This window comes from Bombyx mandarina, chromosome 12 (genome assembly GCF_030267445.1).
Source record: "Bombyx mandarina strain Sakado chromosome 12, ASM3026744v2".
NCBI lineage: Eukaryota > Metazoa > Arthropoda > Insecta > Lepidoptera > Bombycidae > Bombyx > Bombyx mandarina.
This window is the reverse complement of record NC_143219.1, coordinates 12,798,552-12,815,146: the sequence shown is the minus strand read 5'-3', so window position 1 is coordinate 12,815,146 and position 16,595 is coordinate 12,798,552. Positions and strand designations below refer to the sequence as shown.

The window sequence follows — 16,595 nt, the reverse complement described above, 5'->3', positions numbered from 1 at the left end:
CATATGCTCGTCTGCCTACAAGGGAAATAAAAAAAAGCACAACAAAGCGAGCCAATTAAAATGTTGTACATTAAATCTAAGTAAAAAAAAAGGTATTTCCAAATAACATACTTGCAGTTCTCAAGCGCCACGTTTTCCAAGAGATTGGTAGGTTCTTTTTCAAAACACTGTGCAGAGAAGCGTTGACTATGGCTTGCCGAATATATCCATTGTTAATGATCGATCCGCGTGCGCTTATACTTCAGTCACATCCGGAATACTTGCTGATACCAAGCGTCCAGGATGAAGACTGATGTGTACCCGTAAATCGATGCAGCTTGCAACTGCAACGCGCATGTCTGCACCGACAGAGCGCAGGGCGCATGTCTAGGTTTTAGGTACGTCTGGGACAAAGATCTACATATATATAAATAGTGCTAAAGATAGACACCAAAATTCGTTCCTTATCAAGAAAAATGTTTTATTTAAACTTATTAAATCAATTAATTCGCAACCTGTAAATATCTTTCAAACAAAATCTGAATCAAAGTTCTTTGTGTGACGAGACTAAATGGAAATGCACATACGTATTAGAAGTAATCGACTTTTTTAAACGATGCTGTCAATAAAGACGTCATCCATTTCAATTTATCAAAAAAATCACTAAATTATGGTTTTCATAACTTAAGTGTTAAGCCATACTCTATTAACCTTAATCACTTTTGTGATATCTGAGGAAACTAATTGAGATAGATGCGTTGTTCCAATATAAATGCAGTATGTACTGCAACGCATATTATGTTTGCAGTCAGCGAATGCTAGCTAGCTAAAGGCTAAGTTACAGCTAGTACAATATTATCTCTTTTTCGTGAATCACTAGCTCTCGACCAATATTTGTTTTTGACTTTGTTTTTGGGGACTATTCCCTCACATCTTGTATTTCCAAAGTGCCGAAAATGTGGTCGTAGTAACTGTAAAGTACATATCCCCAAAGATCGAACACACTGCGCATGTCTAGATTTTAGTAACGTCCGGGAAGTTGGACATCCTAAGAGGATGGGGCGATAGGTGGTGAAATCTTTTCAAAAATCAATAACAGGGCAAATACTTAGTGTTGATTTGGTTAATTATTACGTAAAGGTTTCAATTTACTTAGATGCGAAATATCTATAATTTGGACCGAAATAGCAGTGAACAAATTCTAGTCGACAACTGCAATAAAATTTCATATTTCAGATCCCTGTAAAGAGTCTCTAGGTATCATAATAAAGGTTATTTTTGATATTTAGGCGACTTTTACAAGGTATAACCTTGGTAAAAGTCGCTATCCTTGTGATACATAAACCTACATAAGTGAAACTAAAGACAGAGTTTACACGACTTTAGGGCGTAATGACAACTCTTTCTTACTGTTGCTACGACGCGACGACTCATTGACTTCTATTAACTAAAGCATTTCATTATTAAAAAAAAATCAATTCAACACTTTCTATAGCCCTTACTCATTGATCTTTACACATTTTGAAAACAGAAAGAACTAACAGTATCTCAAATTGTGGCTGTTTATTTGACTTCGCATTTCAGCTTCATGATAACATAAAATAAATAAATAAACACTATTATTATAAAAAAAGAATATCGGAAGTTACATACTTGAAGAAGTCACTTTTCGATAGATGCGTTCAAATCCATTTTTCTGTCGTTCCTTTTACTGAGATCGAAAAGTTATTGTAAATAGCCACTAGTCTTCAACAAATTTAATAGTCCTTGCACAAGATGGCGTTATGAAGAACCGGGCGCTTACACTTCACGTCTGAGATATTAGGAAAGACTAAGTGTCTGCTCCGATGACAAACGTGCACCAACCACTAATAAAACTGCACCAACTGCAAATGTCTGTCTGTCTGCAACTGTTTGTGAACTGCGCATGTCGGTATCAACAGAATCCAGAGCGCATGTCTAGGTTTTAGCTACGTCCGAGCTCAAAACGTAGGTCCAAAGGATATGTCTCTTCGCTGTGAGGTATGGTTTTAATCAATTAAACTAAATAAGTCGTCGTTTTTTCAAGCCACAAACATCCGACCAAACGCATGTGCTTTTCAGGCTAAAACTGCGTTTAAGTTTCTAATGCATAGTTTTTATCCCACTTGGGTGTGATTGTGTAAATGCATATCTTTAATCATCAATCACAATGCGCGTGTCTAGATTTTAGTAGCGTCCTGGATACAGGAGATACCAAATATCAGGCCGCGTATGTTGTAAATGCTTAGGGCTTGTTTGAAACGATTGGTAATTTGACAATATAATGATTTTAGTACACGATATATATTGACACATAAGCACCTCGTTTGAAAGAAGCACTTTTTATAATATTTTATGCATTAAGCTGTATGTCCAAGCAACACTATTTACAGTTATACCTGTACGTACATACGTGAAGGCGTAGGGAATATGCTTGGATTAAATGAACCTACTATACATTTTTTATTCACAGAAATAATAATTTATGTCACCTGTTACAATAAACTGAGAACAGTCCCATTAGTAAGCCAAAATATTTTAATTTGATTAACATAGATTTTAATAAAAGGGAAACTGGATGACAATGACAAGGGATTTAATTGTTGAATTTTAAAAATTAAGGTGAATTGAGAATAAAGACTGTTCTTAAAATCTTGAGAAATTTAAATTTAAAATCGTTCAACAGTTATGGAGAATAAATAAAATATAGGAAATAGCATACCCGAATTTAATGATTAGGTGCAGATTTTCACTAGAAATGTTTCATTTTAAAACAGCGTCGTCCACTTACTCAAAGTCAGCTGCTTCATTAAAAATTCATAAAGGTCACCGTTGAAGGCTTGTACAATATGGCGCCATTAATTGTCAGCATTGAATCGCGTATTATATAAACTCTAGATAGGTTCGGAATACTTGGAGAAATGATCAGTGCCGGAGGCATAATAAAATCAATTCAGATTGCAAGTGCAGCGCGTATAGGTTTTAGCTACGTCTGGGACTTTGGAGATGTTCAGAACCTAGAGTTAAGTCTGGGGTATTTGAAAAATTGCAATACTAAAGTACATTTTAGATCCTAACTCTAAATAAATATTTCCGTAGATGGATTTTAATTAGCGATTTTCAAAATATTATTGTTACTGAAAGCAGTGCTTATGGACCCAAGTTCAAAATAAATGAAAAAGACAATGCGACAGTAAATTTCAGAATCACATTTCTTAAAAATTTTGCATCTAAGCTTTAAAATTAGAACACCCTGTTACTGTTGTTGCTTGTTGTTGTTGTATTGTTGTACTACTGTACAATTTGTTTAAATTCCAATTTTAGCTTAATTGAAATCAACAATTATCTTATAGATAATTTTATATTATACATAAAAAAGACAACATTAAAAGACACTTACATGAAATACATATTTTCAATGAGTTCGACGCAGTTTTTCAGTAGATAGCTCTTATTTCATGACTTCGATAATACGGCCAAGTAATTATAGAAAGTCACAATTAACAAATAGGGTTGGCACGAATGACCCTATAAATTATAACTGATACACCGTCCGCGCTTAGACTTGAGTCGCGTCCGGGATAGTAGGGAACACTAAATGCTTGTATTGATTGACCGGGCGTCCCTATGAACTGCAGGCTGCATCGACGCGCATGTGCATCCTAACAGAACACAGAGCGCATGTCCAGGTTTCAACAGCGTCCGGGATGTAGATATAGCATCCGATCGAACCTAGGGTACCTCGTATATACCGACTAAATTGGGTGTGGCTACCGTAACTGTAAAACGCAGTTTCTGAACGACCAATCGCAATGCGCATGTCTAGGTTTCAGCTACGTTCGGAATATTGCAGGAAATAGGTACGGTAGATTAGGGGGAATAGGGACTAGAGGTAGAATAGGGACAAATCTGGGATGTCACAATACTTTTGTCGGGTTGTTAGAGAATTGAACTGAAAATGACTTTTATTTAATGTTTAAGAATATTAAATAGTTTAATTTGGTCATCAAAGTTTTGTAACTCGTTACCATTACATTACCTAACAACTAAATAGTGCTAGCCCTATATAAAAACTCTATTGTCCCCGAAATATGTAACTCGATTCACACCAGCGCCTGGGTGAATATGGCAAGTGAGTTTTTGTATCTTTTTATGATTATTCTTTAATAAACTATATTTTAAGGCATTATAAATGAAAATTTAAGCTACCGGAACCATTATGATCTCCATTTTATTACTACTATACTACTAAAAAAAAAACGATAAAAATCAATGACGAACTTAAAAAGTGTTTCGATTCCCCCCATGTTATGGTAACGAAGGTTGCAAATGCTTAGTGCGTTATGAATAAATAACTGAGATAAATACTTATATACATTTTTATACAAAGAGCAAACAAACCGAAACATAAACCATAAAAACGAAATTATAGGGTTCAGTATATATCAAGAGCGTCTCCTTAACGTATTGTTGTTGGAGTATACGTTGATTCCTCTCTGTGGGATGCATTATAATATAGGGACTGGTCAACTATGATATGATATATTATGTATGATATGATATATGAAGAAGGGGTCGCACAGCGCATGTCTAGATTTTAGTAACATTAGATACAATATATGCTCCGGGAGAAAGATGTACGTTGTCATGCTCGAATTTATAATTGGATCCAACATATTATATTATCACTTATAAAATTTAATACTAATATTTTGATATTTAACTGGATCTAACAGATTTTTAAAACACATATAAATTTTAATGAGCAATAAATTATTGCGTCCATTTATTAAGGATTTTTGAGGGCATTTTTATTACAAATGTCTATATTGGATCCTTAGGTACCTACTGTTAGAACACATTAATCTCACACAGAATTTTGATTATTTAGAAAAAAGAAAACATACAGGTCCAAAAAAGTAACTATTAACCGCTTGATTAAAAAAAAAATCTGTTTTAAACATACTGATGATGGTTATTTATATTCGAGAAACAATTAGGGGTAAACTACAGAGACCAGAATACGAGTTCTGATATATTTTATGTAACTGTTATGTTGTTATAGTCCCTTAGAAGCGAGAACTGATGAACTCAGGACGTAAAGAGAATGCAATAATGCTCAAAATCCTAGTTGTCGATTTGAATATGGTGTGCCTACTGTGCCTACTGTCTTACCTAGTCGAAAAAATATTAATCCTTTATTTTTTATTAAAAATTTCCATATAAATCATTTTCATTATTCAATTCGTTAATACATAATCTTAATTCGTAATTTATTGACAATATTAAAAGATAATAGCCACACCGTATTAAAAAAAAAATCAAGCAAATTAAGATAAATACTTACTTGAAATTAGCAAACTATCACCAGTTTCTCAACAGACACAATGGTGTACAATATGAAGACCATTTCGCAATGATCTTCATATTGTACACCATTAAAAAATTCAAAATTTAACGCGCTGTGATATCTATCAAGATCTATTGGACTCTTGAATCACAGTCGAAACTTGTGAACCGGACACGCTTAGACTTCATTCATTTCCGGGATGACGAAGAACACTAAAGCCCTCAGTTGCGATCGTCTCTTTATAATAACGTATTCAGAATGCAGTTGCAGCGCGCATGTCAGCAGTGGCAGAGGAAAGCGCATGTGCAGGTTTTAGATTTGTCTGGAACTAAGGGTGTGTCATCTAAACAAGTAATCAATGCATGCTGGAGATGCAGGGCGCATGTCAAGGTTTTAGTAACGTTCGGAGTACCTAGACACGTCAGGTAAGAAGCTAAGGGTGTGGCATCCAAATAGAATGCGATGGATGCAGGTCACTACTGCAGGGCGCATGTCGCGATTTTAGTTACGTTCGGAGTATCTAGACACGTCAGGTACTGAGCTAAGGGTGTGGCATCCAAATAGAATACAATAGATGCAGGTCACTACTGCAGGGCGCATGTCGCGATTTTAGTAATTTTCGGAGTACCTAGACACGCCAGGTACTGAGCTAAGGGTGTGGCATCCAAATAGAATACGACGGATGCAGGTCACCACTGCAAGGCGCATGTCGCGATTTTAGTAACGTTCGAAGTATCTAGACACGCCAGATACTGAGCTAAGGGTGTGGCATCCAAATATAATATGATGGATGCAGATCACTACTGCAGGGCGCATGTCGCGATTTTAGTTACGTTCGAAGTATCTAGATACGTCAGGTACTGAGCTAAGGGTGTGGCATTCAAATAAAATACAATGGATGCAGGTCACTACTGCAGGGCGCATGTCGCGATTTTAGTAAGGTTCGGAGTATCTAGACACGCCAGATACTGAGCTAAGGGTGTGGCATCCAAATATAATATGATGGATGCAGATCACTACTGCAGGGCGCATGTCGCGATTTTAGTTACGTTCGAAGTATCTAGATACGTCAGGTACTGAGCTAAGGGTGTGGCATTCAAATAAAATACAATGGATGCAGGTCACTACTGCAGGGCGTATGTCGCGATTTTAATAAGGTTCGAAGTATCTAGACACGCCAGATACTGAGGTAAGGGTGTGGCATTCAAATAGAATACAATGGATTCAGGTCACTACTGCAGGGCGCATGTCGAGATTTTAGTTACGTTCGGAGTATCTAGATACGCCAGGTACTGAGCTAAGGGTGTGGCATCCAAATATAATATGATGGATGCAGATCACTACTGCAGGGCGCATGTCGCGATTTTAGTAAGGTTCGGAGTATCTAGACACGCCAGATACTGAGGTAAGGGTGTGGCATTCAAATAGAATACAATGGATTCAGGTCACTACTGCAGGGCGCATGTCGAGATTTTAGTTACGTTCGGAGTATCTAGATACGCCAGGTACTGAGCTAAGGGTGTGGCATCCAAATAGAATACAATGGATGCAGGTCACTACTGCAGGGCGCATGTCGCGATTTTAATAAGGTTCGGAGTATCTAGACACGCCAGATACTGAGGTAAGGGTATGGCATTCAAATAGAATACAACGGATGCAGGCCACTACTGCAGGGCGCATGTCGCGATTTTAGTAAGGTTCGGAGTATCTAGACACGCCAGATACTGAGGTAAGGGTGTGGCATTCAAATAGAATACAATGGATTCAGGTCACTACTGCAGGGCGCATGTCGAGATTTTAGTTACGTTCGGAGTATCTAGATACGCCAGGTACTGAGCTAAGGGTGTGGCATCCAAATATAATATGATGGATGCAGATCACTACTGCAGGGCGCATGTCGCGATTTTAGTAAGGTTCGGAGTATCTAGACACGCCAGATACTGAGGTAAGGGTGTGGCATTCAAATAGAATACAATGGATTCAGGTCACTACTGCAGGGCGCATGTCGAGATTTTAGTTACGTTCGGAGTATCTAGATACGCCAGGTACTGAGCTAAGGGTGTGGCATTCAAATAAAATACAATGGATACAGGTCACTAATGCAGGGCGCATGTCGCGATTTTAATAAGGTTCGGAGTATCTAGACACGCCAGATACTGAGGTAAGGGTATGGCATTCAAATAGAATACAACGGATGCAGGCCACTACTGCAGGGCGCATGTCGCGATTTTAGTAAGGTTCGGAGTATCTAGACACGCCAGATACTGAGGTAAGGGTGTGGCATTCAAATAGAATACAATGGATTCAGGTCACTACTGCAGGGCGCATGTCGAGATTTTAGTTACGTTCGGAGTATCTAGATACGCCAGGTACTGAGCTAAGGGTGTGGCATCCAAATATAATATGATGGATGCAGATCACTACTGCAGGGCGCATGTCGCGATTTTAGTAAGGTTCGAAGTATCTAGACACGCCAGATACTGAGGTAAGGGTGTGGCATTCAAATAGAATACAATGGATTCAGGTCACTACTGCAGGGCGCATGTCGAGATTTTAGTTACGTTCGGAGTATCTAGATACGCCAGGTACTGAGCTAAGGGTGTGGCATCCAAATAGAATACAATGGATGCAGGTCACTACTGCAGGGCGCTTTAATAGTGGTCGAGGTATCTAGATACGCCAGGTACTGAGCTAAAGGTGTGGTATGTGTGTATATACAAAAAAATTACACAAGTTATAACTGCAGCGCTTATGTATCGGCTTTTTTTTTCCACAGGAGAAAATCGCCGGATCCCCACCCGCACCGGGGTATGTGGGAGTTGAACCTCACAAAAAACTCCTGCCGCTCACAGCTGGCGCCCTACCCCGGACCAGGTGGGAACCCAGTCGGAGCTATTGGGACGGCGGGACAGGGTTTACGCAGAGCATATTACATCCATCCCGCCGTCCCCCAGACGCTGCACCGGCGGCCGCCAGCGACACGACTGCCGGATCCCTCGGTCGACGGGCCAAGAGCCCGCATTGATGTACCGGCTTAGGAAAAGTTTTCGGAATTTGGGCTGATTGTTTCGTTGAGAATTCTTAAAATCTACTGATTTAATTTCATATCTTAAAATTGGTGATTAAAAAATTGTTGCTACAACTAATTCGATGTCTCTGAATGATCGTATGAATTTTTGAACATGGAAAACATTCTGAGAAAAATTTGGGGCCGAGGTACTTAGCTGCCATAACATACAGTTTTATTTTTATTGCTTAGATGGGTGGTTAACTGGTTATCGGAGTCCATAGACATTTACAACGTAAATACCGTCATCCAATTTGAGACATGACTACTAAAGCCTCTCCGTTTTTACAGTAAGACTGCCCCACCCTTCGAACCGAAACGCATTACTATTTTACGGTAATAGAAATGGTGCTAGTACGTACCCGTGCGGAGTCAGAAGACCTCCTGTAATTACACAAATTATAATTTTTCGGGTTTCATTTTTATTAGATGCTATTCTTTGACTGTGGAAGACAATCGTGAACATTTGTTAAGAGCGTATTTCATTAGAAAATTTTGTACCTGTTTGTGGGATTCGAACACCGGTGCATCGCTCAACACGAATGCACCGGGCGTCTTATCCTTTAGGCCACGACGACTTCCAACGGTATGGTATAGTCCGTATATGATAACACATCAAAAAGATACATACTTGCATTTCTCAAACGACAAACTCCTGTTTTAAGACTGATCCAGATTATCATGTGCACTATAAAAATTGAAAAAAAACGATTTAATACAAATTACCGCGATATATAATTTGTTGTTACTCGAAACACAATAGCTGTACCGCCCGCATTTAGACTTTCATAATGTCTTGGAGACTTGTGAACACTGACTTTAGTTGGCTCTCATTTCCAGCTGCATCGCGCATGTCCGCCTTTATTGACCACAATGCGCTTGTCTAAGTTTTGATTAAGTCCGTATAATGCACTTTTTATGTACTATTTTCTTTGGCAATTTTCCCGAAGTTTTTGGTTCGAATTTTGTATTTAATTCGTTTTTTCACACTTGTGCATCTACTCACACAGCTATCGATAATACTTTAGTAAATATAATAGTTTATTAATTTAACTGATATAATACGTATTTAACATAACATTGTTCACGAATTACTTCCGTATATAAATAATGAAAGTTTTTTTTTTTTTCATTTAGAGGATATAAATGTAAGTTGGATTAAAAACATGCATTTTCAAAATGAATTTCAGAATATGGTTTCGAAATATTTCAGTGGGCGTAATACTTGGAGACATTCAACTTTTGAGGTAAGTCTCAGGACTGTGACAGTTAACCTAGAAGTGGCGTGTCATCTAATAATAGTAAAATTTATTAGAATTTATCGGTATGCACGTTTGGTATGATTTGTTATGATCGATTGGTATATTGATCGGTACGGTACCAGGTAGGTTAAAAAACTTTTTTTTTTTTTTAAAGCTTGAATTTTGAACTTTTCATCTCACTAAGTACTGCTTTAATCAACAATTAATCACTTCACGTTGCAAACTCACAGTACAGCTTGATTTTATATGATTGAACGGTCGGTTAGTTCTTTTTTCGTCTATTTTATGTACATAATATGAGAACGGTTAATTCGTTCCTCGTCGTCTGGTTCGTGTCTGTCTTTTAGGAAGTCAAAAAAGTACTGCCCTATTAAGTGTATAATCTATGGTACTGCCAGCCGCTAGCCACGTACGCCCTCGTTCCCTTTTTCTTTATTTTTGAATTCTTGTCAAGTGCCTTTCTTTGTCTGTGTCTAGTCGTTGTAGGTCTTATGTCCTGTCAAAGAGGTTGCACACCACGACAATGATCAAACTACGAATTATAATATGCGTTTGGGAGCTAGAGCATAGTATTGTAAGTATTGAATAAGTTATCTGTGTAGCGTAACAAAGACTACAAATAAGCTACATAATAATATGTGAAGCAAAATCTTTGTACCCCTTTTTACGAAAATTGCGGGGACGGAGGAGTATGAAATTTCCCACACTTATAGAGAATATAGAGAAGGAGTGCAGATTGTTAATTTTTTTAATTATTTATAAAAAATACATTAAATTATTAAATAAAAGATTAGACACTTTACCATGTATTTGACACACGCTTGTATCCGATATCCGTTAATCCTTAGCCTTAGTCCGACCTTAGGTTCCATCAAATCAAATATAAAGAAATGCCTTACATTCTGTATAATTTCAAAATAGTTTTGATGCTATCAATATATACACATTATTAATCGTTTATGATCAAAAATTCATTGAAAACCTAATTACGTCTAGACTGTGGGCGCGACTAAAATTTATAATTACTGCCTACTATTTGTAAAGACAGCACGACTGAAAAATACACGTAAAAAGTGTTTCTAATTACGAATAATATCTGGATAAATGAATTAGATGAGTGATATGAGCAAGGCTCCGGTAACTACATGCCCGATCCTGCGGACCGGATGGTAAACAGTCGATGTCGCCCAAAACACGTTATTTCGGATCCTTTCGATCCACTAACGGTGCTTTTAGGTACCCCAAGCACCGATCATCGTTCTTGTCGAATCCGTCGCTTGCGACGAAGGGCTCTGAGAGTAAATTCTTCTCAGTGGGTAGCGTTTCCGATCCGGTGGTAGATTCTGCGAAGTTCGCTAGGGTTAGTGTTAGCAACGACGTCATGTTTGAGCCCCGTGAGTTCACCTACTGGTTCGGTGAATCTAGAATAAGCCCTCGAGGTTTATCGAGATTAGGTAGGAAAAAAAGGCATAATACATTTAAAATATACTTTGGAAGTATTAGATATACCTAGTATTTAACATTCAAATTGATTGATCGTACTGCGCATGTTTAGAATTTAGCCGCGTCTGGATAGAAACTGAAGTGTGTCAGCTGGGGGTGCAGTGTACATATTTAAACACTACTAGTGGTCCCGCAGTAGTCGAAATTCGACTATAATTAATTGAAATTATAAGTTTGTACACTATTATGGTTATATTGTCAAAGACTAATTTTATAAACACAGATTTAGCTAAGACTACACTTTAGACAAATATTAATAAAAGACAAACAATATTTAATCTATTCTCAATTTGACCACACACTATGAGCAATAAGAAAAGTTTGACAATAAACTAATAGTATGCATGCGTGTGTATGTTAAATATATGGTAGTGTGTGTAATGTATTTTTTTGTTGATTTAATGTACTTCTTATGCGTAATTAAAAAAAATATTAACATTCTGCACTCCTTCTCCATATTCTCTATAAGTGTGGGAAGTTTCATACTCCTCCGTCCCCGCAATTTTCGTAAAAAGGGGTACAAAGTTTTTGCTTTCCGTATTAATATATAGATATATACAATATATCTTCAACCGTAATGCCGAAGGAAGCTATTGTTGTCCACAAACACTCTATATAAATCAATCATATAATAATAAGTTGTGTTTTAATAACTTTTCTGTGTTAAAATTGTTGAATTTTATTGAGAGAATTGAATCCTTTTGAAAGCTTGCTGTTCAAAGCTTTTCTCAGTGTAATTATTTTTTTCATTTGTAATTCAATCATGATAAAAACTGATCAGTCAATTAGTAACCCTTTAAAAGAAACCGAGTGTCTTAATTGTTTTGATTTCTGAAACTGCGTCTGTATGAAACATGGTCGGTTTCCGCGCAGGCGCTCTAGGATATCCGGCGACGACAACACAACAAATTGCGCACATCAATACAGGTGAGCTGTTGCGCATGTTCACACTTTGCTATCCCCTGGGATGCTATTTATAGATGAACTGAATGATTGTAGCCAATGAAGATGGCAAAGGCGCAATATAAATATATATGTATTTCATACATTCAGGTTGTATTTTCACTAAAATGATATGCGGGCTTTCAGATATAAATTCAACAAGTCTTTAAACAAATGATGAACGCTGATAGAACACGGCGCTTGTGTAGGTTTTTCCTCTGATATTTATTTATAGATAAACTATTGTTGTACTAATAGGTAACAAAAAAAAATTATGTAGAAACCAATTTCGTTTTTAAACTAGGTTTCAATATATATTTTATTTGTAGTCTCAAGTGTCTTTTTGCATATATTGCATGCACAAATGCGTTGTTAGCAAGGTTCAAATAATATAATTTTTTTTTTTTTATGTATTATTAATTCTCTAGTTTGGTAAATAGACATAAAATTAATCTTGTCTTGAGTCTTTATTATCGGAACCCATTAATGTCATTAAGAAATTTAAAATTGTTATAGCTTAAAGTGCACTAAGCTTGCCCTATAATATGCCTTCTAATATACTACTTCATGGTATACTAAGCTTGCCCTTGCCTTCTAATATACTACTAGTATATGCCAATCGTATACCAGCCCATTATTTTAAAGAGATAATGCACGCATTATAGTATTCTGCAGTATCGAAACTTCAGCCTCCAAGGGTAAAAATAAGTCTACGTAAAATTCGGGATTTTTCGACTATTAGTCTTTAGAGGAATACTCAAAGTGGGCGATAAACGATTACGCAGATTTTGCGTGTTGCATCTTTATGAATTTTAATGATGTTTTAAAAGACGTAGTTGTCATCACAATATGTTTTCTGGTAATTATTGTTTGTTGTTTCACAAAAATGACTTTTTTTAGCCATTACAAAGTGCAACGTTTTTCTTTTTTTATTGCTTTGGTGGGTGAACGAGCTCATGGTCCACCTGGTGCTAAGTGGTTATCGGAGCCCATAGCCACCTACGACGTAAATGCTGTCACCTACTTCGAGACATAAGTTCGAAGTCTCAGTTTTAACAGTACAACGGTTGCCTTACCATTCAAACCGAAACGCATTATTGTTTCACTGTAGAAAAAGGCAGAGTGGTGGTACCTACCCGTACGGACTCAAGATGTCCTACCACCAGTATGTTAAGGAATTTGAATTCTTGTACGATATTGTACGAAAAGTATTTTTAGATGTATTTCAGAATTTACTCTTACCTGTAATGCAATCCTGAAGCAGTAGTATTATCGGAAGCAATTCAAAATATTCAACACTCGACTTGTATTTCAATGCACGTATTGCGCGGTGAGACATAAATTGATTACAAAAAAAAAAAAAAAACTTTTATAAAATTACTAAAAACAAAAGCTTTTATGAACCGAAGCTACATAATAAGAATAACTAAAGATTATTAAATTAATACACGTCAACGTAAATACAGGTGCTACATCGCAAGCAGCGCTTGAAACCCGAACTGAGATGAAAATGGCAGAAAGGACTCATAAGGTACAAGAGGACTACGCAGACTCCAACATTCTGCGTGACTTGTGACCTTTTGAATTTACAATGTTTTACGAATGTATTTTCACGCTTTCGGTTATTTAAAATACCATTAAAACTTATGTATTCATTTTGTATTTTAAATACAGTATATTTTGTATTTTAGATTTTCAAGTATTGGTAGGTACGTAGAAATCGAAAACAAGATGGCGACATTACCCACAGCTGAAAAAGTGCACTGCGCAAACTCCAAAGTATTAATTGACGTTTAATTTTATCTTTTTTTTTATCTCTACCTATGCTGATAGCCTTATGAGGCTACTTCGGCGTTACCCTATCGTGTAGGTGAGCTTACGGGGCTCAAACCGAGAGTGTTGCTAATATTGGCCCTAGCAAGAGCAGTGCTTCGCTTCGAATCTACCACCGGATCGGAAACGCGACCCCACTGAGTAGATCCGGCGAGAAACTCAGTGGGATTTTATCGTACAATATGCCCGTGTATTTATTTGAAAACGCATTTGTTTATAATGGGTGTAGTGCCAACCATTTTCGACATTTTTTTAAAGTAATTAATTTATCTATCTTATGCTTTCTTTCACAGATTATGTGAAGTAAATACTCAAGAGTCCAATGACGTCATAAAACGATATAGAAAATCCGGAAGGAAGCTAGGAGCTTGCCAATTGTACCAGTGGTTCAGGCGAGGTCGATTTGTAAGTCGGACCTTGATGCAATTTCCTTGATGTGAAATCGTGATCCAGGACACCTCACCTTCTGCCTAAAGCAGTTACTTATCAGATACGGCTTTTTTTTTAAATACACACGCATCAAATCCGTAAAGTCTACATTAAGTCAGGAACCCTGTATGTTCGGGGCTCGCTATTAATGTCTGATTGACTTTGGCCACAGCTCAAGATTAGCTGGTCAAGCTTAGCACACGACCAACAGCAGTGATGGAAACCCATACTCCTTAACTAATACTAGTTTTGGTCTTTCTGGGTCTTATACATGGCATCGTCCGAGCAGATTACGTTTTTAAATACAAAGGTATGGTAAGGTATACGTCAGGTATACGTCATGAGTCCGGCAAATGTAAAATATCAAAGGAGATGTTAGAATTTATAATTAATACACACCATTAAATCAACACTGATTAAAACGAATTTAAACTAATTCTAATACATAAGTAAACGCTTCAAGTAAATGAATAAAAAGGTACTTAGGTTTATGGCGTAGTCATGTGACGAGCATAGAGAAGCAATATGTATCGCTTATGTGCACGGAATGAAGTCTAGAGCGATGGGAAAGAGGGAGCATGGTGGCATAAGAGAGCATCATACCTTTTGCCATCAAGACACGAGTAGGTTTTTCTTCGAATGCGAAGGAGTTTCACATCACAACAACATTTAATTTTATAATGATCATTATGTTCGAAACTCATATAATTTATTCAATTGCGAAAAGTACCAATAAAATTGAAAACTAACGATCTTTAAATTCGATTGTATTATATTATATTCAATTGCAAAATAGTACCAATAAAATAGAAAACATTGTAATTTAAGGAAACTTAATGTAACTTGTCATTTTTTTGTTTGTATTTTAGTATGTGGCAAATACAAAATGGCGGAAGGAAAATTTCAGACGAACGGTTTTGCGCAGACTCGTGTTTGTTGATTTTGTCTTTGTTTAAGTATCAGAAATTTTACTATCAACTATTTTAAATTGAATTAGTCCCTCGATGATTGTAATTTAAAGTATAACAGAATTGAGAACAAATAATACGAGTGAAATTATAATATATTTTGTAGTACCTAAATAGCGGAAACCATTTTCATGAACACGACCATCTAAACAAAATGGCGGATGGAAATTTTTAAGTACTTCTTGCGCAGACTCGAACCTGTTGCGTTATGATGATGATGTGGCGATTATTTTGCGACAATAATATATAATAATAATTAAAAAAATATATTTTAAATAATTTTTTAAATATGTATTAACATTTTGAAATTTAAAGAACGCGAAATCACAGACTCAGCAATTATGGCGATCAGTTTAGTTCTGTTTTACCTTACCATAGCAGTATTTATAGAAGTTCAAATATTATTAAGAACCAAAATGACTTAATATTAAAAAAAAAACATAATTACAACACTAATTAGCTAGAGATAACAACTAGATTGAAATAACATACTATTACGATCGAAAGACAAAATAAGCATATTTTAATTAAATAATTTTGGATATAACATAAATGAAATAAAAAATTGAAATGAAAATAAATATTAATGATGACTCAATAATATCAATATTGATGATAGCAATGATAAATAAGACTCGGGAAGCTACTTACGTGAAGCCTGACCAAACTCGCTATGATAATGATGAGCGCCACCGCCAGGTACATACATGCACTTTTTAACGTTTTTATGAGGAGTTTAAAACGAATACACTATAATTAGATTCGAAATTTGCCTATGTATTGACCGACGGAAAACCGGAGGGCAAATGCGCCCCGTGTCGGGGCTGACGGGGATCAATAGAGACGCGCATGCGCCCCCAACTTAACTACGCAGTTGTCGACGTTGGCAGGAAAACTACATAAGATTTTCATGGAAAAAAAAACATTTATTTTATTTTTCAAATCTGAAAGAATTATTTATGATATGTGTCAATAAGGTTACTCAAACCTGTTTTTAAGAGAGTTTCTTATCAGTGTGTGGTTTTTACTCATACTTAATTTTACAATAATCTAATTTATCGAATTTTGAGTAAATTTTATTCGGTCCGATTTTTTGCTTGAAAAAATTACATCTGCTATATTGGCATCAGCTTGCTGCGTTTAGACAATACTGAAATGTTCACTGAAGAAATACATATTTTTACTAATGTTTTTATAAAGTGAAAAATGTTCGTAGCATCTTTGTGGTTTAATTGAAATTC

At 36.4% G+C, this 16,595-nt stretch overlaps 1 protein-coding gene across 7 annotated transcripts in view; it reads right to left on the bottom strand.

Moving 5' to 3' along the window:
• 7B2 (Secretogranin_V domain-containing protein 7B2) overlaps nucleotides 1–16,171 on the bottom strand; it is a 72,430-nt gene extending 56,259 nt beyond the window's left edge. The window contains exon 1 of one of the 7 annotated variants that reach the window (XM_089732031.1): nucleotides 16,006–16,171. Coding sequence is in view for 2 of the 7 variants with exons in the window: in XM_089732030.1 (XP_089588156.1) it covers nucleotides 3,401–3,411 (11 nt within the window). In the remaining 5 variants the exon portion in view is untranslated. Of the gene's footprint in view, nucleotides 1–111; nucleotides 349–1,632; nucleotides 1,809–3,400; nucleotides 3,747–5,347; nucleotides 5,685–13,366; nucleotides 13,528–16,005 lie in introns of those variants that run through there. The other 6 variants (XM_089732036.1, XM_089732032.1, XM_089732030.1 and 3 more) reach the window with 6 other exon arrangements.
• Nucleotides 16,172–16,595: the final 424 nt, after the last annotated feature.